At 35.1% G+C, this 26,872-nt stretch overlaps 1 protein-coding gene across 1 annotated transcript in view; it reads right to left on the bottom strand.

The window, feature by feature from the left end:
- The window catches only part of LOC149531007 (DNA repair metallo-beta-lactamase family protein), a 40,120-nt gene extending 34,411 nt beyond the window's left edge, over nucleotides 1-5,709 (bottom strand). The window contains exons 1-3 of the mRNA XM_089810409.1: nucleotides 5,396-5,709; nucleotides 5,199-5,304; nucleotides 1,422-1,633 (exon numbers count right to left, since the gene is read on the bottom strand). Coding sequence (XP_089666535.1) covers nucleotides 1,422-1,633; nucleotides 5,199-5,304; nucleotides 5,396-5,584 — 507 coding nt within the window. The 5' untranslated portion in view covers nucleotides 5,585-5,709. The remainder of the gene's footprint in view (nucleotides 1-1,421; nucleotides 1,634-5,198; nucleotides 5,305-5,395) is intronic.
- Nucleotides 5,710-26,872: the final 21,163 nt, after the last annotated feature.

Below are 26,872 nucleotides of genomic sequence, written 5' to 3'. Positions count from 1 at the left end.
AGGCATTTAAGGAACATAATTAATATTAGGTTATTTTGGGCAAATGGGCATTACTGACTTAATGGAATTCATTCTTCATTAATCGGTCATCTTTGACCACTTTCCCACTAAGTGAGTGGCTTAAACTAATTGATCCATGCGGACCCATGCACTAATTGTAGATTCTCTTTCCTTTCCCTAAACCTTATTAGGGTTGAGGTGGCACAATCTAGGCCATGAATTTTATTTCAAATTGGGCCACTCATAATTTGAGATCAATATAAAGGTCTCACTTCTCATTTGTTAATGATTGAATTTGGAGATTGTTGCTTATGAGCTACCAAGATAATAAAGTTGTTATTGAAGTTTTTGATCACTTGATGTATTGTGTTGCTTTCATATTCTCTTTGTTTCCTCACTTAGAGAAAATTTGTTTTCAAGTGCTTAGATGAATGTGATTGATAATAGAGTTATGGTGGAATCGTCTTGCTCATACCTCTTGTTCTTAGATGATTCCCAGGCACAATGTAAGGTTGAGTTTGAACCATTATCCATTATGTGAATGTTTTACTATCTTGATGCATTGATTGTTTCGATGTTGTTCGTTGGGATATGAAAATTACTTGCACAATCCTTGAAGATTGCACCAGCTTTCTGTAGTTGAATTTGGCGAAACAAAGTTTGGTAGATTTCATCATAGCAGTATTCATCTTTCAAGTTCTTAGGATTAAGAATATAACTCCTCAACGCTACTCTCATTTACTTGTTTCCTAACACAAAAAACCCCAAAAAATACTTCCTTTGCAATATCATTTGAAAGTTGCCATAGCCACTATTGGTTGAAATCAACTTTAGGAATACAACGTGAGTCCCCTCATGATACCAACATATCACATTAACCATTGAACACATCCAACCTAGAGGGAACCTTGGAAATTACCCATGTGATCTTACTTGCAATCTTAGCATCCACAAAATTTCGATCAAGAGAAGATAAGATGCTTCAATATTTTATTCTGCTATTAATGTGGTCATAAAACACATGTCAACGCTACCACAACTAGCACTTCATTTTTCCTTTTTCTGATGTGGATGTTGATTGTTTTGTGGCCATTCCATCCCAAGATAGAGATAGACCACCTAGAGTGACTACCTGGATTGTCTCACTTTGCTTTTGTTGTCTTTCCTGCACATTTGAAAGGTAACTAGAGATCTCCATACAATCTTATCAGTTTGATATATAATATCTTAGTCACATAAACCTAGATGTTCACTGTACTTAAAAAAGGCTACTCTATCTAGTAAACATAAGTGTCTTTTGACATAAAAAATAAAAATCACAACCATGGACAAGGTATGCTATTTACTTATTTGTAGTACTCAATATTTATGAATATGAACAACAACAAAGATGTACACAGAAAATGAATTCTATTTCTCACCTGATTCACTGCACAATACTTGCTTGGCATCTTAAATGAATCCTTCCCAAAGGTGCAGTCCAAGTATACACAATCCAAACAATCTCTGGATACCTTGCTGTTCTTCGAAGTCAACATACGGGGAAGTTTTGACAAACAATCAGAACTTAGCCTGCAATCTCCAGTATGGAGGACATTACCAAATTGGCCTTCAAAATAAAGCATTATGGCACCTGAAAAATACACATACTTATTACTAGTCATGCAAACTCAGATATATTTTTGCTTAACATTGTCTATCATTTGTATGAGTTTAGTAATTCACTTATCACTACCACACGCACTTCAATGTGTAAGGCATTAACTAGAACTCCTTATACTGAATTATGATGACCCACTTTTACCCAAATTCTATGTTGCCAATTCAGATTTGATTTTAAAGGAAAACCATATTTTTATGCGAGTTCAGAATAGTCAGTTATGGCCATAATTTGACTTAGGTAGCTGGGTATAGCCATCAAGTGAATTACAAGGAAAAATGTTTTGTTTAAGGCTAGCTTAGGTTATAGGTTAGGGCTCACAATTTGTTTGCGACTTTTTTGAATTTTTCATTTTAAAAAAAATGTTTTCCCATTCACTTCTTAGCCACAGATTTATCCTAGTTCACCTATGTGTATCCCGAAACTTGCTGTATACCTGCATTCCACAAGGACATGTATCCTGGTCATCCCCAATTTTTCCCATAATCTCCAAAGCAGCTCAAAATAAGAATAGAAAATTGTGATATGCCAGAGCACATCTAGACAACCCGCAGATGGTTGACAATGTCTAAAGACATCCCACCATCCTAAGGACATCTAAGAAATCCCTCAGTCTTGAAAATGTCTAGTCATCCCAATACAAAATCATATATTTGCATTTTTTTAAAACACTTCAATACATGGAAAAAAAGCTATTCCATGCCCCATACCTAACCCTGAAGTGCCTTAAAGCAAAAAGTACTATAAAGTCATATGTATTCTTTTCAATTCCTCTCTGCTGCCTACTAGGTTTTAGCTCTCATTCTCAACCACATGCAATTTAAGACATTCATGCTTTCAGTTCAAATTTCAGCAGCAGCAATTACATATTATTTCAAAAGAGAAAGGAAGAGACGCTGATCTACTATTTGCATTTCTGACCATTAAGGTAGGCTCTACACGGCTGCAATCAGAATTATTTTTCTATTTTTCATAAAAGCTAGGAAGTGTTTATATGTTTTTTTAAATTTGCTCTTGCAGACCATAGTTCTACAACACTTGCAACCCATGACAGTAAAAATTTCTTTGATCTTTCATCTTTGAGAATAAAAATGAAAAATAGTGATGACAACAAAATGGATACTAGTGCAGAAGTAAACCCAAAGGAAGTTGAAGGATTGGAGGTCCCCATTTTTCTGAAAATCCAAACACATTTGCTTCTACAGCATAAACAAACAATTTCATATTTAGTTTATCCTCTTCCAAGAATTTTGAAAAAGGTATTTTGAACTCCAAAAAGAACTTGCTGTAATTTCCAACCATTTTGAAAAATAATAAGATCAAGAATGCAAGGGTAACAAGCATTGTTTATGCAGTACTAGCAAAACTGATTTTCATGAGAGCTATAGAAAGGTTTGACATCATTTATTAGGTGAAAGTTGTCATGGGATTAGAAAATTTGGGGACATCATTGCAACAGCAGGTTGAAATAGCAAAGTTGGTTGCAGAGAGAGACAGAGATAAAGAGAGAACCAGTAATGTATCCATGCCATTGCCATCTATTTAGGAGCATTCCAACATATTAGCTGGAAAGGACTATAATAGAGCGAAAACTTAGTTACCCAGTTCACTGGAAATGTCTCCCGGACCAGCAGAAGTTCAAGCTGGTACCTGTTCCCGGTACTGTTCGACCTCTAGTCTGGGCAGGGTTTGATTTTCAGCCACCCAGTTCGAACCAACCCATTTCCCATTTGTACCCAGGCAGAGCAGTCACAAATCAGTCAAACTGATGTCAAACTTAGACAGTTTTTCAGCTCAAGGACAGGAGGGTTTATACAAATATAACATTTAAGTTTCTTTCTTATACTTTAAAAAAAATTGTATAAATGATGTCAGGATGTTAGAGATAGGTTTCAGCTTCATAGGAGTTAAAATGTAGATTCTAGATCTTGGGAGTTTTCAAAAAATTCCAGACTTAGCCAAATTTCAGGATTCAACATGCCTTCAGCAATGTTATCTTCCACAACCTGCCCTAGCCTTTTGAGGTCAAATTGAAGTTGGAACAAGGATTTTCTAATTATTCTAACTCATTTCCTCACAAATCACTTCGTTTCAATTCTATAATCTTGAAAGAATTTGCTCACGCCCAAAATTGCTCAAACTCACTCTTGGACTCGGAGAATTGAAAATTGCTACCACCTAAGAGGTTAAAACTAAGACCACTTAAGACTACCTCAAACATGTTGCCAAGAGAGAAATCTTTATAAGAGAAGTGAAGATTGAGAAGATGAAGAAGATAATCAAGAAGAAGAGTATGAATAAATTTTTACGCCATTAGTTGAACTTCAAGCAATAATACTTGATGTTATGATTTAATTTTAATGTTTTGAATCTTTGATGTTGAACTTGAAGTAGATGATGCTACAATGGTATGATCATGACTCGTGATTCTATGATTACAAATTTATGGTGTTTTTGTTGTTCAAATGTTTTTATGATACTATGTGATATTCTAATCTTTACTCATGCTTCTAGACTTCATAGACACACACACACATGTTTTTTTACTAACAAGCCCAAACCAGTGCAAACCACTTTTCAAAATTTTGCCGTACCGGCAAACCCAACTCAAATTGGTAGCTTAGAGTGAAATGAAAGTCACTTCTGGTAAAGGTGTAAAAGTACAGTAGCATAGTTAATCAAGGAATGTGGTTTTTGCTGTGTCTCATTTGGCATTGTTTGGATATTAAATTTACAGCTTATATTTTTTAGTTGAACAATTAATCAAAATTTGCACGTGCAATCCTGCTAAGAAATGATAAGGATAAAAACCATGTGTGTTTCCAAAATGAGTAACATACAGGAATTCTTTCAAAAACTGTTGCATAAGAAAGGAATTTTAAGGAACGCATTTATCTTACAAATATTTAATGGTAAAGAAGCTTTTCAATAAGAAATACATGTATTATAGGTTAACCTTGAGTACGAACATATAGTTTACAACTAACACGTGCTTGGTGAATCTATAGTATAATAACTCTGTGTACAGAATATGACAAATACAGGAGGCGCGTTTGCCTTCAAAACTTTGTTGATAACGCTTCTATGAGCAATGTTTATTAGTGATGCCCCTCAGGAGTACAAAAGAAAAGGATAATAAAAACAGAAACAAGTAGGTACGCACCCCCATCAAAACACAAGCAAGAAAACCTCAGAAAAAAAAGGCTACAAGCCAAAAACAAAACTCTAAAGTCACGCCGCCACTAATGCCTAGTAAATGGGTCCACTAGTTTACAGGCTTTAAACAAAAAAATATCTAAATGGCAAAAAGCAGCTAGTCGAAAATTCCCCATATTGATCGAAAGCAACTGCCATAGATAGCTATAAACATAGCTGGCACTCAACCCAAGACCCGGGATCAAGCTTACTACCAAATGAACGGGGAACTATCTTACTGTGCAATTGGCATTTAGCTCAAAGTTTCCCTTCTGCGGTTGAAAATTGGGTCGAATGAGACAACAGATGAAACATGCATTAAAGAGCGCGACTGATTACAAACCTGGACAGTGATTGGCACCAAATGCAGTAACAGTGAAAGACTGTTCATCATCATTAATTAACACAGGTTCTTCGACTTCCAGCTCCACAAACAGGCCCTCATCCAACTACAAACGCAGCAAAATCCTATCAGGCCAAAAAATAAAACCCAAAGTAACGATACAAGGCAATTGAGACCGATAACGAATGCATACAGACCGTGGGATAGCGAAGGAGAGTGATTTGTTTGGTAATAGAGGTGCAGTAGATGGGATATGATGCGTGGGACACAATTCCTGCACTGTGATCTTTGTGGGCATGTGTCAGAAAATGCCATTTCTTCCTTGCTGAATTCGGTGTCCATGTATCCACTGAAAAGGGGCATTTTTCCGGGAGTTCCACACCCATTTTTCCTCAACTGAATTGCAGGCCATGCACGAAAAGAAATGAATGTCAGGCAGGTAGTTTAAATTTCGAACCCCAGCCGACTACGTCAATTTTTACCCGCCTTATATGGTGGGGGTCCACTTCGACGCTATTGTAAAGGTGAAAATTGCGCTTAATAGTTTGCCTGGGTTCTAAATTTGCCTTGCCTTAAAATTTTATTTTTCCTGTCCATTAAAATTTCAATCAAGGATTAATTTTTTAGGCCTGCCACATAATGTGTTGGAATATCGTGTCATCAAATGAAATTATGTTTTGTTATGGTTTGTTTTTGAAATATAAAGCAACCAAAACTAGGGGGGTTGCCCTTACAAGCAAAAAGCTGGTAACCAGTACATTACTAGCAATGACCAACATCAAACAGAAAACTAACTAAAGCTTCAGAAAACTAAAGTTCCTTCAACTAGTAACAAAAAAGCACAATACTAGGAACAATTAAACTAAAAAGTCCAGAAGATCTAATACTACAGAAGTTCATCAAGATAACTGTTGGCATAACAACCCCAAGTCTTAAATACAGTTGGATGCCAGCAAAGCTAGAAATAGCAAATAAACATAAAAGTCTTGGATTCAAGAATCCCATTAAACTAAAAAACTCAATTTTCTTTTTTCTCCTTCCCCTTCACAGCCAGCAAAATCTGAGACCAATCATCAGCAAAGAATTTGAAGAGCAACTTATGGTCCTCTGTATCCATTCCCATATCCTCCTTTTCCTGTGCCAGGAGCTAGAGGGTGGTGGTCGCGGCGTGGGTGATTTGAGGGTAAATTTAGAGAAGGTAAAGAACCCTTCCTCTAAAACTTTAACCCTCTTCTCTAATTTGGCATACTACTCCACCTGCTCCTCGATCTCTTCCTTAGTTTCTGTTTCCACTTTTTTTGCTTCCTCCTTGGTTTTCTGGACTTGGATTTCATCCTGCAAAACCTTTGGATTAGTAAAAACCTTAAAAAATTTCTTGGCCAGGGATGAAATAATTATGGGGGAGGTATCCATTTTGTTGCTTTCTTCATAGAAGGCTATGGGCTGGAGGGAGAAGCTTGCAGTTATCTTATGAATTCATGCTTCTTTCCAACCCCCTCCTTACCTTCTTCTTCTTCCTCCTCCCTTTCTTCTTTATTATTTTCTAAGCTTTCCTCCTCAACCTCCTCCACCCTAAATCTGTTAGATTTATGTTTATGTCTTGCCTGGAATTGGGCAAGTCTTCCAGATCTCCTCCTTGCCTTACCTCCAGCCTCCTCCTCTAAATCCTCCTCATCCACCTCTACGGGTTTTTCAACTTCTATCTTTTTATTACCCTTTTGTTTTATAGCCGAATCAGGTTTTTTCTTTTTCTTGTTTTCCTGACAAGGGGAGGGGTGAGGGGTATGAATTTTAGTACCAATACTAGTGCTCGGGGGTGAATTCTGGCAGTGGTGCTGGTTGTCAACCACCACCACCCTCGGGGGACACAAGGCAAGGTGAAACTGGTAGGGCAGAAAATTAGGCCTTGATGGATTATAGTATAGTTTTGCCCTTTACTTCTCTTTTCCTTAATATCTGATACCATATCCTCAAGAGAATGTAGAAGATAAAACGGGATAGAAATGAAATCCCTATTTCTAAAATGATTTAACAAAGGGAAATGGTAGTAGTAACAGACACCAAACCTGCCCTCCAACGTCAGATATCTCATGAGAACCAAGCACACATCGTCCCATGGGGCTAGCAGCTTGTCCCTTTTAAACCCTCCTCTATATCGAACCAGCTCCTCATCTTCTGCAAATAAATTATTCATACTAACCTCGTCTGTGATTTTTGTGACCTTTCTCCATTTTTTCCCTTTCATTGAAAGGTCAGTCACCATTGCAATCACTTCCTCAATCACTTGGAAGATGATTCCATTAATGGTGACCTTGCGGTCATTCCACCCATTAACAAATTGGAGGGCACAATTCTCGTCAGACCCCGCCATCAACTGCATGTAGGGCAGAAAACCCCCTTCTTTTAGCAGAAACCAGGTGGCCATCCTATCTTTGAAGTTCTCTATCTTTGTGGGCTCCAGCCTATTTAGGTCCCCACCCATTTTGATTCCACCAATTTTCGCCTCCCCTTCTTCAGTAATGTGCATTTGAACTTCCTTTTCTATGATATCTCTGCAACTACTATTCGCCTTAAGCCCTTTAACAATAAACCAAAGGATTTTCCAGACCCGTGCTTGAGAAGTTTCAAAATCCCGTGCAATTTCATTATGAGATTCGTGATTGTATAGCATCATAATTTTCGCACCCCGAAAATCTCTGACAATCTAATAAATGATATCTTTCGTACTTTTAATTGGGGAGTAATTTGAAATCCATAATGTGTTACCATAATTATGAAATGACATCCTTCTTAATTTGCATTCACTCCTTTTTTTGTCTATACAGCCATGTCTTCTCATTTCCAATAGACCTTTGTTAAAATTAGTGGACTTCCTCACATAATTGCCAAAATTGGTCCTGACTCTAAATTTAATAATCATAATTAAATAATATTCCCGCCTCTTTCCTTGGTTATCAATGACTTAATATCATCATTTAGATCTACCATATTCCTCCAACATGTGATTGTCGTTGCTTTAAACCCCATAGCAACCGCCATGTCTACCACCTTATTTCCCTCCCTATAAATGTGCTACAGGTGGACTCTTTCCATCCCTTCTAAAGTTTGCTTAGTACCCATAATGATATTTTGAATATTATATCCTGGTTGGGAGGCTCCCTTGACCATATCAATGATTAATTTGGAATCCCCCTCAATTGTTATTTCCTTAATTTGCATTTCCCTAATCAGCTAGAGGCCCCAAAACAATACCATTGCCTCAGCCAGATTATTGCTTCCATTTCCCATTTTCCAAGCATAAAACAACAGCGCATCACCATTTCTGTCTCGCAGCACTCCTCCCATTGCTCCTATACCTCCTCTAGTAGCACCATTGAAATTCAGTTTATAATGTGAAAGGGTAGGTGGTCTCCATCTCGTTTGTTGTCTCTTCATCATTTTTGAGTTATCAAAGAGGAAAAAATCCTCATGACAACCCCATTTTTCAGCAATTAGTCATTCTTGTCTACTTGGTTCCTCCTTTGGCATCTTACATTTAGCCACTCTTAAATTTTCCTTCAACAATTTCTCCATTATTCCAAAGACTACCTCCACCGATTTATTCTCCTCCCTAGATATTATGTTATTTCATTCTTTCCATATGTGCCAGCATACATATGGTGGAGCAATCTTCCATAGAAAATTCAATCTAGGGTGAACAAAGGGACAACTCCAATTCTCCACAAATTGTCCCAGATTATCTTTCATAACCCAGTTCAACCCAAATCTCGCCTAGACCCTATTCCAGATTTCTAAGGAAAATTGGCATTCCAGAAATAGGTGAGTAATGGTTTCCTCCTTTTCCTTGCAGAGACAACAACCATTTGTAATATAAAAGCCTCTTCTTTTCAAATTGTCCAATGTTAAAATTTTGCCATGTTGAATTGTCCACCAAAAGAAATTAATTTTAGGAATAAGGTTACTAATCCAAACCTTACTCCATAATTGCAGGCAGTGATCCTTGCTAAATAGGTGTATGTAAGCTGATTTAACTGTAAAGCTACCACTTGGAGTTAAATTCCAAGCCGTAGTATCCTCTTGGAATAGTATAGGGAGTCTTTGTTCCCCAATCAACTCTTCCAATTCCTTGAGAAGTTGAATGTCCTCTTGGGAGTAAGTATCCTTATAAAGCTTCCTCCACTTCCTCCCCTGATCAATAAAATCTCCAACTTTACTTCCCACATCTTCTTTGAGCAACTCCATTAACCTTCTAAATTTGTTGAAAACCAGCGATTTCCCTCCCATCCACTTGTTTTCCCAAAATCTAATATTGAAACTATTTCCCACAATCCACCTTGTCCCTTCTCTTAATAATCCTCTACTTGTGACTATATTCATCCAGATTTTAGACCCTTCTGAGAGGTCATTATTAAATAGATTCCAATTGAAAGGGAAATTTGATAGGTATTTGGCTTTCATAATATTACCCCAATCTGTATTGTCTTCTCCCAATCTCCAGCCAATCTTCATTAGGAGAGCCTTGAAAGGTCTCGAAATCTTCTTGCTCCCAACCCCCCCTTATTTTTTAGTTTGCACACCTCCTCCCACTTGACTAAACTCATTTTATTTTTCTCCTTCGTTCCTGACCAGAGGAAGTTCCTTTGTATCTTCTCAATCTTCTCCACCATTTTTTGGTTAATTTTGAATAGGGACAAGAAATAAATGGGAATACCCTAGAGAGCAGCTGAAAGCAACTGTAGTTTTCCAGCATTGCTTAGTATCTTCCCTTTCCATCCTATACGTTTCCTCTGAATTCTCTCCAATATCGTGTTCCATAATTCATTAGTCACTTCTTTAGTGGTTAGTGGTAATTCAAGATAAGTATCCAGGAGGCTGGCTGATTTGCACTCCAGAATATTTCTTATCCTTCTTTGTAATGAGGCATCAGTATTAAAGAAATAAGTCTTACTCTTATGATAATTGACTTGTTGACCTGAGCTTTCTTCATAATTGCGTAGTATGGTCTTCCAAGCTTGAGCCTCTATAATTGAAGATTCTCCAAATAGGAATGTGTCATCAACAAATTGTTGGACATCAGTATCGGCTATAGTAGCAGGCTTAACCCCTTTAACACAACCAATATTCACAAGTTTATAGAAAGACCTCCCTGAAACTTCAACAATCATAATGAAGAGGTAGGGGGGGAAGTGGGTCACCCTACCTTAGTCCTTTCTCCACTCCAAAGTTGCCCCAAGGAGAACCATTTAGGAGAACAAAATATTGAACTGTGCTAACTATCATTTTGATCAGGTTTATAACTTTGTTACTAAACCCCACTTTTTCGAGCACTTCGTAAAGGAAGTCCCACTTAACCTTATCATAAGCCTTGGAGATATCTAATTTGAATGCCATCCCCGATTTTTTGTTTTTCTCCATTGAGTGAATAACCTCATGTGTGGTTATAGCCACATCTAAAATTTGTCTTCCTGGAACAAATCCTTTTTGTGGACTGCCAATTATTATTTCCAAAAAAGGCTTTATTTTGTTCACCAAGACTTTAGCAAATATCTTATAAATAGTGTTACATAAACTGATAGGTCTAAAATTCAGCAAGCACATTGGTGTGGGGATTTCAGGCACTAAAGTAATAAAGGTCTTATTGATCCTTTTTAGCATCTTTCCAGTTCTAAAAAAATCTCTAGTAGCCCAGACCAATTCAGACTTAACAACCTCCCTAAAATGCTGAAAGAATGTAGGGGGGAACCCATCTGGACCCGAAGCCTTATAAGCTTTTATAGAGAACACAACACATTTCACCTCCTCCTCTATGATATTGCCAAGAATGTGATTATTCTCTTCCATTCCTAGTACTTGTGGAATCGTATTAATCAAGCTTCTTCTGATCATCGAATTCGCAGCTTTATTGTCCTTGACATAGGCCTTGCCAAAGTATTCCACCGCATGTTTTTCCATCTCCTCTTGATCCTTAAAGACCCTTCCCCCTTCCCCATCAAGCCTGTTAATTATGTTTCTTCTTTTATGGTTAGAGGCTGATCTATGAAAGAAAGTAGTGTTCTTATCCCCTTCCTTAAGCCATTGAACTCTTGATCTTTGTTTCTGAAAAATTTCCTCCCTCAAGAGAATATCCTTCCACTTTTTTCTATACTTGTCCTCTTCCTAAGTTGCATTGTCTAGGTTGATCCCTTTTGCAATCTCCCCTTGGAGTTTTTAAAGCTTTTCCTCCACTTCACCTTTAGTTTTGAACAATTCACCAAGTGAATCCTTAGCCCAACTCTTCACATTCCTCCTTATGTTGCCAAGTTTTTGGATCAGTCTATACATTGCAATACCATCTATCCTTATATTCCATCAGTCTTGAACTCTCTCTTTGAATTCTGGGTGAGACTGCCACATTATTTATAATCTGAAAGGTTTCGGCCCACTTTTCAAACCATCCTCCCACAGGAAGATTACAGGGGAATGATCTAAAGTAGTTCTAGTAAGATTCTCAAGATGAGAGTTCCCAAGTCTATTCCAGTTCCCTGTCACCAATAACCTATCCAATCTAACTTGGATGAGGTCCTTTCCCTTTCTATTGTTAGTCCAAGTATATGGGTTCCCTCTTAGTTCCATATCTATAAAATCCATTCTACTCATAAATTCATTAAGGTCCTGCAAACTTTTTGGGCAATCCCTGTTTCCACCTTTTTTTTTTGAATGATACAGGGGGGTATTAAAATCTCCCATACACATCATTTGTTTATCCTTCAAATTTTTAGTAATCCTAGCCAATTTATCATATGTTTCCTTCCTTCCTAGTTTGCTATTAGAAGCATAGATATTGATCAACCCCCAACAATGAGTGCTAGAATGGAAATCAATAAAAATAAAAAATTTATCCTTCCAGACCTCAGTTCCCTTCATGGAGTTCGAACTCCACATAGTAGCAATACCCCCCGAGGCACCATCAGCATCTCTATGTAGATACTTAGCACATGACCAAATATGATTAACTATTTTATCAAAACTAGCACTAGACATTTTAGTTTCTTGTATTAAAACACAATCAACTTTTTCCTGAAATATGTATTGTTTTAGAGCATTTTGCTTCCGGGGGTTATTTAACCCCCTTAAATTCCAAGAGAGGAATTTCATTTCTTACCTCTAGTAACTGTCTCCAATGTAAGTTGCTTACCACTGGCCACATCCCTTGCTACTTGCTTTGTCCTGGTTGCTCTGCTAGTCAGTCTTCTAGCTGTCCCATAGGCTCCTACATCTAGTTTCCCTCCCCCCCCCCTCCTCTTCTTTTTCTAAACCTCCCATTCCACATTATCCTCATCATGTAATGAGGTAGGGCTAAGCTCCTTATCAGCCTTATCAATGCTTTCCATCAATTTTGTTGCGATCTCCGCTGGGGAAGCTTTAACCATCATTAATGGGGTACACACTTTCTCCTGAGTATCACCTCCTACAGCCATAATTTTCGGCTAGCTGTCACCTCCCTGAATTGCTGGGAAGCCAGGAAGAGGGTGGGGAATCATTTGTTATGGTTTGTTAGGATAGTATAATTGCATTATTTTTATCAATTATAAGATTTTATTTATTTCATTTCAAATTTAGTTAGTTTTAATTTAAAAAATATTTGTATTATAGATACACATGTTTTAGTGCTATTTTTTCAATTATTGTTATTATTGGAATAAAAATTTGTTATGTTGATAATGTGATCTTATTTAAAATTTTATGTTCACAATTGAATTTTGTTTTGCTTTCTTTTTATCTTTATTATTTTCTTGTTACAATTTTAAATATATATAGTGTTCAAAATATGTAGTATCTAAAATATAATAAGAATAAATTATATTTGGGGTTACTTCGCACAACTTTCTTATTGCTAGTCTTGTTGTTAAGGTATCTTATGTTTGAATTCTTCCACCACTCATTTTGGTTTCTTTGGTGGTGATCAAAAGTGATTATGTATTATCTATTAAATTGCATAAAATTGTGTATGTGTTTGTAATGACTTTATAAAATGCAAACTCTGCAATTTATGTGAATTTGGTTTGGGAAGCCTCAACTCCTGATAGGGTATTCATTTAGGAAAAATTCTTTGGTTTAACCAAGTATGTGACAAATGCTCTTCCCACTTGCAACTATTTCACTTTGGAAGCTGAAGGAATTGCTATCAGTGATAAGAATATAAATGCTCCGTGGGATGCCCTAAACTGTAGGAAACTTGATAAGTCATTTGCCCTCCAGTTAAAAACAAAGAATCATGTTGTGTTGGGATTCATGGGGATGTGGGCTAGTACGAAGTCAAAGGGCGCAAGAGTAAGCGATCCCTTAATCAGTAGAAGAGGAAATTTTGGATCATTTTGGTTTTCAACAACCCTCCTTTTGTGACAAGGGCAAACAAAATCCCATTAGAGAAAGGGTCCTCCACTCCTTGTGGCTCTTCAACTAGACAACCTCTTTATTGTTAAGATTTAAAGAGACATAAATATCAATTACATGCAAATAGATCCAATATCAAAAAACAATACTACATACAGAAGAGAACACAAGACATAAAGATTTAACGCGGTTCACCCGATCCCTGGGCTACATCCACCAAAAAATGAGTCCAATATTTTTATTATCTAGTGATTACAATCTATAATCCCTTACAGCTCAATATCAGTGCAAGAAGCTATTATCACATCATACCTTACTAACATTCCTAACCTGAAGCCATTTTATACAAGATTTTTGTAACTTACAAAACTAGGGTTAGAATAATTACAACATGTCGGTCCACAGGAAAATAGTCGAGAAAATAGGCCCCAAACCCCACTAAAGAATTATGGAGAGTGTACAATACTTCCTTGATTAGTCACTGCAAACTAACACTTATCATCCTCCACCCCTGATTTCACATAAGTAAGAGAGGCTTCCCAAGCTCTTGAATTTGTTGAGGATTCCATGTGAGTTATTACCCTTAGCAACTCTTAGAAGGTCCAAGCCTTTACAAACCCTAATTCTTAATAATGTATATATGACATGCCTTTGGGATTATTGTAAATCAAAAGACCTTTTTGTTAGATAGTATGGTACATGATCTTCAAGATATTGAATAGGGAAATGTCTAAAGGACTCCTTTGGTGACCAGGTAATTATTTCTTTCCTTGACCAATATTTCTTATTTGTTGATTATAATTTTGTGTATTTTTTGGTTAAATTACTATTTGGAAAGCGTACCTTCTTTAAGGGCTTCATCTCAAGTTTTATGGGTGGTCTTGTAATTTTGATCCTAGTAGATTTATTGATACTAAAGTGTTGAAATTGGTTTTGATCCCAAATCTTTTAATTGAGCTCCTTCATAGCCAAATTCTTTAGAAAATCAAAAACGTCTTGGGAGGCTTTCAAGGTCTTGAGGAAACAAATTCTCTCCTCAATCAAAGTGAAGATTTTAATAAATATGGAATGGAATAAAATGAAACTTGAACCAATTAGGCTTATAACTAACTAGTCATTCTACTAATTTTTTAATTTTTTTTCTAGATTTGTTTTAAGGAGGCATTTCTAGAAAAGAAAAGAAATTGGGCTTCCCTTACAGTTGCACCTATAAAAGATCTAGATCTCAAGCTCTTGTAGTAGAACAATTAAGGTTGGTGGGCTTTACAATTTTAGGAAAGTTTGTTTTCATATGAAAACAAATTCTCCACCTATTATACTTCATGTCTCTTCTCCGTTACTACAAGAGGGCAAAAGTATGGATAATGAAAGTAGGTTATAACCTTAATACCCCTAATATTTAGGAACGTAATCTCTCTCCCCTAAATGATGAAGCATACTTAAATCCAACCAAGGACCAAGGTGTCAATTTCAACATCAAAATTGATCAGTGTATGCCCCCTAAGAAGGATTCATTGGCACTTCTTTCCTCAAACCCTCTCTCGAAATTGGAGGGTCATAATATGTAGGTTTCTCCCAATATTGAGGTGTCAAGGAAAACTCCAAGTTAATGGATTCAAAACATTGATATTTTGTTTTGATTCCTTCACAAATAATCTCATTAATACTTTCACAAATGAGGTAGTGGAGGATGAGGAAATTAATTTCCAAAAACATGTTATAGTTGAAAAACTCCACAAACAGAGTGGGGATAATTACTCCGTGAATGACTTAGTTCAAGTTGCCAACAAGGAGCTTGACTCCCCAAACTATGTTAAACTACATAAGAAATGGGGAATAAAATCCTTATTGAAATTTAGAAATAGAGACGTTGAGGTAAAAGGTCAAATTAATCTTACCAATTTTTTTTGTAGGGAATTGGAAGATCCCTCCCAAGGAAAAATGAAGTTCTTCACTTGGAATGTTGAGGCCTTAATTGTTAGGATTAGAGGGGAAAAAATAACAATTACATGCAAATATAACCAATGTCAGAAAATAATAAAGCGCACATAAGATAATACAAGACACAAATATTTAACATAGTTCACCCAAAAACTGGGCTATGTCCACCAATAATGAGTCCAATATTCTTATTATCTAGTGATTACAAATTGATTACAATATGCAATCCCTTTCGACTCAATACCACTGCAAAAAGCTACTATCTCATCATACATTATAAAATCCCTAACCCTAAGTCATTTTATACAAGCTTTTTATCACTTACAAAATTAGGGCTATAGTATTTCAACCAATAGAAAAATAGCCCCCAATACCTTTTACAATAATAAAGTCATTTGAGTTTTCAAGGGTATCGCCCTCAAAAACCCCTGTAATGGGCACTTCCTCCAAACCCCCTGGAATATAAGAAGAAATTGTGCCAAATGTAGTAGGGAAAAATTAATCTTTGAGTCTGATTAGGCTCCACATAATAACAATCTCCTTGGAGATTGATTAGACTCCATAACAATAACCTCCCACTTGGAGACTAATCATAGCATTGCTAAACATGTAGCTCCTGTTGGAACGTAAGACCACTCTGGACTCTGTTGTTCTTTTATTTTGTTTAGTCTAGAAGACCAACCGAAGTTGAAGAGGAGTTCAACTTCTCCCTCGTCACTACCTTTGTAAGGATATGCATTGGATTATCATCTGTAAGTATATTTTCCAACTTTAATTGTCCATCATTCAGAACTAACCGAATGAAATGGTATCGCAACTATATGTGTTTTAGCTTTGAATGTAGAGAATAATTCTTCACAAGATGAATGACACTTTGGCTATCGGTTAAAAAATAATTGTCAATCTATGTGTGCCTCAACTCTTCCATAAAGAATTGAAGCCATATCTTCTCCTTTGTTGTCTCTGTAGCAGTAACATACTTTGCATCAATAGTGGATAAAACATTAACCTTTTGTAACAAAGAAAATATAAATCATTGTTGCCCCACCAACAATAAATACATATCTTGTAGTACTCTTCGTAGTATATAGAGCCATTTCCAAATCTAAGTCAATATATCTCTGTAAGTTTGTAGTAAATCCCCCCAAAGTGTAAACATTTACTGGAGGTTCCTCTCAAATATCTGAGAATCCATTTGACTGCATTCCAATGCTCAATCTCAGGATGACGTGCATATACTTGCTAACAACTCTCATTGCATGTGCAATATGTAGGCTAGTGTATATCATAGCATACATTAAAATTTCTATAGTTGAAGCATAAGGTACGCTGGATATTTTATTCTCCTCTCCATGTGTTTTTGGACACATCTCCTTAGTAAATTTCAAACAACCAAGCAAAGGTGTGCTAACAACTTTGACATTCTCCATACAAAAATGTTGCAACACCTTCTCAATATAATAAGCTTGAGATAACGTCACAAAGCCTATAACCAAAATCATCAATGTTAATCCAACAAATACACAATTCTTTGAGTTAGCTTGCACCTTGGTTCTATTTTTAGAATCTATGTGTGCAAATGCTTCACAATCAAAGGTTATAAGAAAAGAATAAGTTACCTTCTTACTAGTCCATGTTTCCTTTGGAATATGACAACTCAGAGAGGTTGAGGGACCTCTATTTATCAAATATACAATAGTATTGATAGCCTTTACCTACATGCTTGAGGGCATCCCAACATGTAACCTCATGCTCCTTGAACACTTCATAATTGTCATGTTCATACGTTCAGCCACTTCGTTTTTGTGTGGAGTCCTTGGAACAATTTTATGCCTATGAATACCATTAGAGGAATAATAATCTTCAGATTCTTTGTTGCAATACTCACCACCATTATCAGATGTGAGAGATTTTATTCTTTTACCAGTCTCATTCTCAACCAAGTATTTACATTTCTTAAAATTTTGAAATACATTGTCTAAGGAATAAATCCATACTTTCCTAGTTGCATCATCAATGAATGCAACATAATCATGAAAGCCACCAATAAAAGATACTTGAACTGCCCCCCCATACATTTGTATGCACAAGCTCTAATTTCTTATTTTTCTTTTCCTTCCCACTCTTCAGAAAACTCACTCTCATCTATTTTCCATAAATACAACTTTCACATTAATCCACATTGATACATTTAAGACCTGGTAAAACTTTCTTTGAATGAAGTAATTTCATACACTTTTCACTCATGTGCCCAAGTCTGTTATGTCATAGTGTTGTTTTAGAATCTACAACAATTGTTTGATGTTCTTCCTACTGAACAACAACAATTGCTCCTGAGCATTCATTTTTTTTCAAAACAATTAAAGTAAAATGAACAATATGACCTGTACAAAGATATAAGATGCCTACTTTCACAACTTTTTCTACTACTAAGGAAGCTTTTGAAACCTTCCATTTTTTTTCATTAAAATTAATTGTGCAACACTCATCGCCCAGTTTCTCTACTAAAATTAAATTCCTACTCAGCCTTGGAACATGTCTTACCTCTTGTAGTAGCCAATGATTTTTATTTTGCGACCTAATCTTAATTCTTCCCTTTCTGAAAATTGGACAAGGTTCATTATCTCCCAAATAAACTAGCCCAAAATCTCATTGGACATAATCAAGAAAATAACTTCTATGGTGAATAGCACAAAATAAAACCCTTGAATCTAAAACACATGAATCATCAATATTTTCTAAAGAAAGAAGCAAAGCATCATCTTCAAATTTATTACTTGCCACATTTACTTCCTTTGTTCCTTCTTATTTGTCTCCTTCATTATTCTTCCGAGCCCAACAATCTTCTTCTTATGACCCATTTTCCCATAATACCATAAATTTCTTGGTCCTCTCGATTGACACTTCTTTCCTTTTAATTTTCCTCTTGATTTCCCACAATTTGTAGAATTATTTCCTCTCTCATTCGTTATGTCTCCGCTTTGTGCATTCAAGACACTTCTTGATGTAGATATACTTGAGTTTTTCCTACAAATTTCATCACTCAAAATGACACCAACCACATTATCAAATTTGAGGGTATTAGAACCAAAAATAGAATTACATATGACAATTACCAAGTCATTTCAACTTTCAGGCAAAGAACACAAAATCAAGAGAGCCCTAGAATTTCTTCATAAAAATTTAACATTTACAAAAGATAACTGACTAGTAACTTAACTATATTAAATTCATTTAAATGATTAGCAATAAATCTACCTTCTACCATCTTCATATTAAATAAACGTTTCATGATCAATACCTTGTTTAAAGAGGAAGGTCTTTCATACAACTTTGCTAGGGTTTGCATCAACTCTTTCATCATCTTTTCTTTCATAACATTAAATTCCATTGATTGCGCTAGGCATAAATGAATATTCCAAGTGCCTTTGTATCCAAAATATCCCAGTCCTCATCTGTCATATTTACATCTTTCTTGGCCTTTCCTCCCAATGACCACCATAAATACTTATGATAAAGATAATCCTCCATTCACATTTTCCATAACTGAAAGTTATGCCCATCTAACTTCTCAACCTTAGCTTACCGTCATCTATCATTGCTCCGACTCAATCGTTAGACTCCCACTCGACCATGAAACCTTTCTACAAAAGAAAACTGAAATAACTAGACTCTGATACCACTTTTTAGGATTAGATAGACAAAAATAAGAATTACAAGCAAATATAACCAATATCAAAAAATAATAAAGGACATAGAAGACAACACAAGACACAAATATTTAACATGGTTCACCCAATTGTTGGGCTATATCCGCCAACACCGAGTCCAATATTCTTATTATCTAGTGATTACAACCTGATTACAATATGAAATCCCTTGCAATTCAATACCACTACAAGAAGCTACTATCTCATTGTGCATTATAAAATTCCTAACCCTAAGTTATTTTCTACAAGTTTTTGGCCGCTAACAAAATTAGGGTTGGAATATTCTAACTAATAGAAAATAACTCTTGACACCTTTTACAATAATAAATCCATTTGAGCTTTCAGGGGCACTTCCCTCAAACCCCCATAGAAAAATATGGGGGGAAATCATGTTGAATGAAGTAGGGAAAATTTGACCTATGAGTTTGATTAGGCTCCACATAATAACAATAATGCCCCTAACAAGCAACACTTAATAAACTATTGTATTAGCACTTCTAAACATGATATATTGCTAGTTCAAGAAACAAAATGGATTTAGAGGAGTTAGGACTCTTTAGAAGAAATTTGAGATTCAAGGAAATTTTTGGGAGCTCTACAAATAGAGCCTCGAGTTGTCTAGCTATCATTTGGGAACCTCACATAATCTCCCTTCAACCTCAAAGGATTGAACAAAATTGGATTAGTGTTTCTATGCCACTAATTTTAAACTTAATGTAAGTTTTTTATTAATAAGTATTTATGGTCCAACATGAATCCTTGATAAGCGTAGAACGTCACAAAAGGTGGACCGATATTTGCATTCCTCCAACCATATAAGTATCCTTGCAGAATATTTCAATGCAATCCTAAGAAATACCAAACAATAGGGATGATGAAATAACATCTTCCAAGATACTCTTGACTTTAATAACTAGATCAACAATTCTACATTATTGGGAATAAACACTAAAGATGATTCCTTTACTTGGAATAAAAAGAAATAGAGCTTCAGTCATATAGCTTAAAAAAAAAGGATAAATTCTTTCTTTTTGGCAGTCTTACTAACTTTAACTTCACTCCTGAATCTATACCCTCACTTTAAATGGCTCAGATCATTACCCAATATTATTAAATATAAACTTTGATTCTACCCCAAGAAGGTGTCCTTTTAAATTTGAGAATATGTGGCTTAAAATATGAATATTTAGTAGCAAAGATTGGAGAATGGTGGAAGGAGGCTAAAGTCATGGGTTCTAAATTATAAAAAATGGTCCAAAAAGTGAAAATTATAAAATGCAAACTTATCCAAAGGAATAAAGAACACTTTGGTAATATTTTTTATTCCAACCATGATTTGAAATCTCAACTTGAAGAATCAAATTCTAAAGTACTAAAGAAAGGAGTGAATGAGGATCTTTATCTTATGGAAAATAATGTAAGATTAAAATATGAGGATATGTTGGCTAAAGAGGAGATATCCTGGAAACCGAAATTGAGAGAAACTTGTTTGGTCAAAAGGGACATGAGGAATACCAAGTTTTTTCATAATAGTACAAAATAGAGAAGGTTTATTAATATAATAACTAAAATAAAGAGTAAGGACAACATTATACTAGAATATCCTTCTACCATATCATCTGAATCAATCAAGGTCTTAAAAGACATCTTAAACAATTGGAAAGGATCCCCAATTCGGTGTCAAGGCAAGATTGTATATAATATCCCAAACCTAATCCCTAAAGAACAAAACTAGGGCATGATGGCTTCCTTGCTCATTTCTTGTAGCCGTGCTAGTTGTTTATGGGTGATGAGATATATGAGGCCTTGGAAGGTGTTACAAATTTAGGAAGTCTACTTAAAGAAATCAATAACAAGTTTTTATCCCTTTCCCCTAAAAAGGACATGGTGGAAAGCTCCAGTTACTTCATACCGATTACCTCATGTAATACATTGTATAAGTTACTACTACAATAATTGCTAATAGAATTAAAAAACTTCTCCCAACCATCGCCACTGAAGAATGGATAGCTTTTTTCCCTAGAAGATTTATTTATAATAGAATTATTATTGCTAAGGAGGCCATACACTCCTTATAGAAAAGCATAAATTTGAGGATATTAATTAAGTTGGATATTAGTAAAGCTCATGATAAAGTAGATTGGTGATTCTCATAAAAATGCTTGAAATCCTTTGATCTCTCCAAATCTTGGATAAGTCTTGTCTATGAATGCATTTCCACTCTAAAAATATGTCCTTATTAATGGGTTTTTGGAAGGACTCTTCTCCACTTTCAGAGGCCTTTGGCAAGGGGATCCCATGTCCCTTTTTTTGTTCATTCTAATTGTAAAAGACCTAGGAAGGGCTATTTTTAAAACGATAAATCTTGGTCTTACAAAGGGACTTAATATAACTAGTGATATTGACCCCACTACTCATCTACAATTTATTGACGATACTATACTTTATGGCCAAGCTAATATCAAGAAAGCTAGAGATTTTAAAGGAGTAATGGATGATTATGCACTTGCCATAGGGCAAGAGATTGAAAAGGATAAATCAACACTATTCTTCTTCAATACCTCTAAGTAAATTGAGAAAGAGATATGTAAGGTCTTAAGCTTGAAAATGGGTAATCTCCCGAGTTAATACTTAGGATTGCCTCTAAACATTATTTTCTCTTCTTCTTTATGGGATGAGATGATTGGAAAAGTCAAGAAATAAACTAAATCTTGGAAAGGTAAATGGATTTCTTCAGCATGAAAAATTATGATGTTAAAATTGATCCTCTTAGAAATTCCTATTGACCAAATCTCTGTTATTTATCTTCCCACCCAAAAATGGGATCTTTTGAACAAACTAGTAGGAACCTTCTTTTGTAATTGATCTAAGGTTAAGCATAAACTTTATCTTTGTTAGTGAACATATTTTTCTTTTCACAAAACTATCCTCATAATGACTCCTCAATGCCAAAACAATAAGACAAAGTTATGTAACTAACAGCTAAGACATTTTCAATAGTTATGTGCAAACGCTCTTTGAGTTTTGACAAGAATGTACAACTCCCTTCTACTGATATGCAATGAATGTTGTACCATCGATGTGATTTTCACCATAAAGCATCGAAGGTACCAACATTCACCCATGGCCATGATGTAGATGTGAGGGAATTGAAATACATAAACTGAATGAATATAGGAAAATAACACAAAGCCTACTTCCCTCATACTAACATTAAAAAATTAAATATGTTGAATGACATGCATTCTTTCCCAAGGCAATTAATCCTCAAATCAAAGTTTTAGAATTTAATGCATGCACAACTAAATACATAAGCATGATGATTAAAATTATTCTCGCAAGACAAATCTAGATAGAATTTGAAGAAAATTTGAATGAATTCAAATATTTCAAAACATCATCTTCATTATTTCAAAATCCACAATAAACTATACATTACTAATTCCTAAAAATAAAACCATGCCCTTCTCTCCTATAGATCACAAAATCATAAAAATGCCCTCTCATGTAGCACATAAACTCTTGAAGAGAAGCAAAACCCTTTTCTATTGAAAATCCCTTACAATAAATAGTTATGAGGAGCTATCATTTAGTTTTATAGTTGAATCTTAAAATGAAACTTTAATAAGATTGTCATCGTTGGGATACCCATTTATGAAATTATAAACATAGTTTATAACATCATGAGCATATTTACTTTATACTAAATCCCTCTTTATACAACCAAGTGGCATTAAAACAAAATGAATATATACTTTATGTTGGGCGGATCAAAACTATTTTAGTAGTTAAATGGGGTCTAGGTATGGAAGGGCATAACTTTTTATCTCATCGTTGGATCTCCTTAATTTTTAGATATATTGGCACAATCCTAATTCTCCACATTTTCACTAGAGAAATTTCCAAAACAATGTCAGATTCAAAAGGTATTCACCATTATTTACAAGTCTATAAACCTATCACAAAAGTAGAATTGCTCGCACTCCCTCTTCATTAGATCACTGCCATATATCTTCACTCATGACATTATGATATTTGTGGGTCAATATTTCATTGGTGAAACCATAATTTGTGTTATCTATGCATTTTTTAATATTTTCACGAGGCATTAGGCTATGTCCATAAACCATGGTTGATACTCCATATGTGATTTCTTTGCAAGCCCCTTTTTATAATATTTTTTCATGCAATTTTTTTTGAATAGTGAGGCAAAATATACACTCTTGAATTTATTTTTATCTTACCAAATATTCCCAAATTTTCAAATTGATGCATATAGTTTCATAAACTTGTGAGTCATACGAATTTGAACCACTAAAATTATTCCTTTTTGAACTATCATTTTAAACTGGTGAACCATTGAACATGTTGAACCAATCTGAACCATGTCATACCTTGCTGAACTATATCTAAACCAAAATGAACCTATTTAATCCTATTGTTCATGCTTGTATGAACTGGATTGTACTAGTTGAACCAACTATACTTAGAATGAGCCACCTTAAACTCTGTTGAACCATCATGAACTAATATAAATTGGAATGAGCCCAATTGTACCTGTATGAACCTACTTGCACCAATTGGATCAGTTTGAACCACTAAACTTGGCCTTTGAACTTGATCTTTGAATCAGTAAACCTCTGCACTAAACTTGTGTACCTTGAACCTCTAAGTTTGAGCTTTGAACCATAAAATTGTGATTCTACATTAATGAACCAGTGACCTTTAAACTTGAACCATTAATTTTGAACCTTCAAACCTCAAACCTTTGGGTCCTTTGAACTCAACGAACCTCTTGAACCTATTTTTACCAGTTGAACCAATCGTAACTGGTTCAAAGTGGTTTGAGGCTTGTTCTTGAACCAAATTGGGTATGATGTGAACTAATTGGACCATATCAACCCAATTTAACAAGGTTCAAGAATCAAGGGAAATCCAAATTTTGAAATTTTTAATAGGGTCCATAGGGTTACTAATATTGGCTCTATAAGGGGACTATTTTTATTCGAAAATAGAGAACTCCAACTCTTTGGTTGAAAAGATGAGTGCCTAAAAACATTGGAAAATAGAGTCATAGCGAAATGGAATACATGGAGTTTCTTGCAAAGTGGGTGGAGGGGAGCAGAGCAACTACAAGCCAAAACTAAAGGCGAATAAAATAAAACCAACAAACCACACAAATTAGTGGCAAGCCTAATGCTTGGGCATTCTTTAAACTAACACTACACACAACAAAAATATGTTTAAAGTATGTACATAGGTAGGAAAAACCCCTACCATGATAACCAGAATCAAGAAGAACTTACATGAAGCCATTGACTAGTTGGGAGAAATAGGAGCCTTTCCAGAGCAGTGGATTGTGCCTCAATGAAGTACCCCAACAACAATGCTCTCTAGTGATCACTTCAATGTTGAATATCAAGATAATGGCACACAAAAATATGTTGACCAAGCACTCCTTCTTGAACAACCACATCACATTATAGCATTCTTTATTTTCCAAAGATTTATCCATAAAATCCATCAAGTCATACGTCATCTCTAACTGAAAAAATAATATTCAGGAACCTCTTTATGAGTTATAGAGCATGCCTCATGATCATTGTTGACAAGAGCACTTTTCTTCACATAATCATTTGCATCATGACCAATTTCAAAGAAATAAAATAGTTCAGCTAGCATAGGGTCAAATTTCACAATTAAATTTACTTTATCCCTATCAAGGATCAAGTCACAGTCTAACATGTAAAACATTTTATTCTTGTCTTTTACCATTGTATCATATGATTCAACCTTGTTTTCACAATTTAAACCAGAAAAACCACATGTGGAAGAATGAAAAGAGGACTTAATCAAAAGCATCTCATTTTCAGCTTGATCTGAATTAATACTTGAATCAATCTGAGAGAAGTCCTCTAGCTGAAGAGATGACAAGAATCTACCCAAGATTTCTTCTTCCTCAACAAGAAGAATGCCTTTCCACATTTTATCTGAGTGGTCTATAGGCCGAAGGTTAACCCTTCAATCTCTTTCATCCATAGGAGTTTCAGCGTGAGAAATTTTCCAACATGTAGTTTTACCTTATCATTACCATAATATTTTTTTTTTTAAATAGACAAGATTCTTCAATGAGTTGATCACAAATTTCAAAATATGAAGAATTACTTTCACCCATTTCATTACAAGTAAAAGATTCAAATTCCAGTGGCATGTTGTTCTTAAACCTTTCACAAATATGATGTTCTAGAACAAGATTATTATCATCACTTTCAAATTAGAAACCTTTTAAATTAGGAGAGAGGAAAGATTTAGATGCATCTTTATCATTTTTACCTAAGAGCTCTTGAGTGCTACCATGACCATTGAAGATTGCATAAATGTGAGAGATGAAGCAAGATGATATTACTGGAGGTTCTTCATCATCAACCATCAACTCTTCTTTTAGCCTTGCCACTTTTCTTTCAGACTCTTAGAGATCTTTGAGTTTGTGGAATCGTGCACAGAGGGTTTTCTACAAGATGGTGGACACATGATCATCTTCCAAGATGATGTTATCTCTGATAGCCTGTGAGATACTTTCTTTGCATCTATCCCATAAATAGTGCAACACCTTGTCATCTCTTCATTGAATTTCCATAGGGGTGGGATTAGGCTTTTACATTGTCACAATCTTTCTCTTCAACATGATGAGTTAATAAAGTTGGCAAGCCTGTATATACATATATAATATACAGACTAAGGAAATGAGTTAGGTACCAATCTTCATTTTTGTTTCTTGACAGAGTCACCAAAAATCTGTGAGCAAACTTCTTTTTACAAAACTATCCTTGGTATGACTCTTGAATGTCCAAACAAGAAGACAAAGTTTCACAACTAACAATTGAGACATTTGCAACAGTTATGTGCAGACACTCTTTAAATTTTAATAAGAAGACACAACTCCCTTCAATTGATATGCAATGAATGTTGTATGACTGATATGCTTTTCAAAAGAAAGAATCATAAGTACCAACATCTACTCATAGTCATGATATAGATGTGAGGGAATTGAAATACACAAATTGAATGAATATAGGAAAATAATAAAAATCCTACTTCCCTCATATTAACATTCAAAAACTAAATAAATTGAAAGGCACTCATTATTTCCCAAGGCAATTAATCCTCAAATGAAAGATTCAAAATCTAATGCATGCACAACCAAATGGATAAGCATGATGACGAAAATGATTCCCATGAGACAAAGCTAGATAGAATATGAAGAAAATGCAAATGAGTTCAAAGATTTCAAAACATTGTTTTGTTTATTTCAAAATCCATAATAAAGTATACATTACTAATGTCAGAAAAGAAAACCATGCCCTTCTCCTATAGAAAATAGACCCTTGAAGAGAAGAGAAACCCTTTTCTCTTGAAAGTACCTTACAATAAATAGTTATGAGGAGATATCATTCAATTTTATAATTGAATCTTAAAATGAAATTTTAATAAGATTGTCATCTTTGGGATACCCATTTATGAAATTATAAACATAGCTTATAACATCATGAGCATATTTCTTTATACCATATCCCTCTTTATACAACCAAGTGGCATTAAAATAAATTGAATATATACTTTATGTTGGGAGGATCAAAATATTTTTGGCAG

This window comes from Cupressus sempervirens, chromosome 11 (genome assembly GCF_028749045.1).
Source record: "Cupressus sempervirens isolate cs-2001-9-10 chromosome 11, ASM2874904v1, whole genome shotgun sequence".
NCBI classification, from domain to species: Eukaryota; Viridiplantae; Streptophyta; class Pinopsida; order Cupressales; family Cupressaceae; genus Cupressus; species Cupressus sempervirens.
The sequence above is the reverse complement of the archived record's forward strand: the minus strand, read 5'-3'. Positions and strand labels throughout refer to the sequence as shown.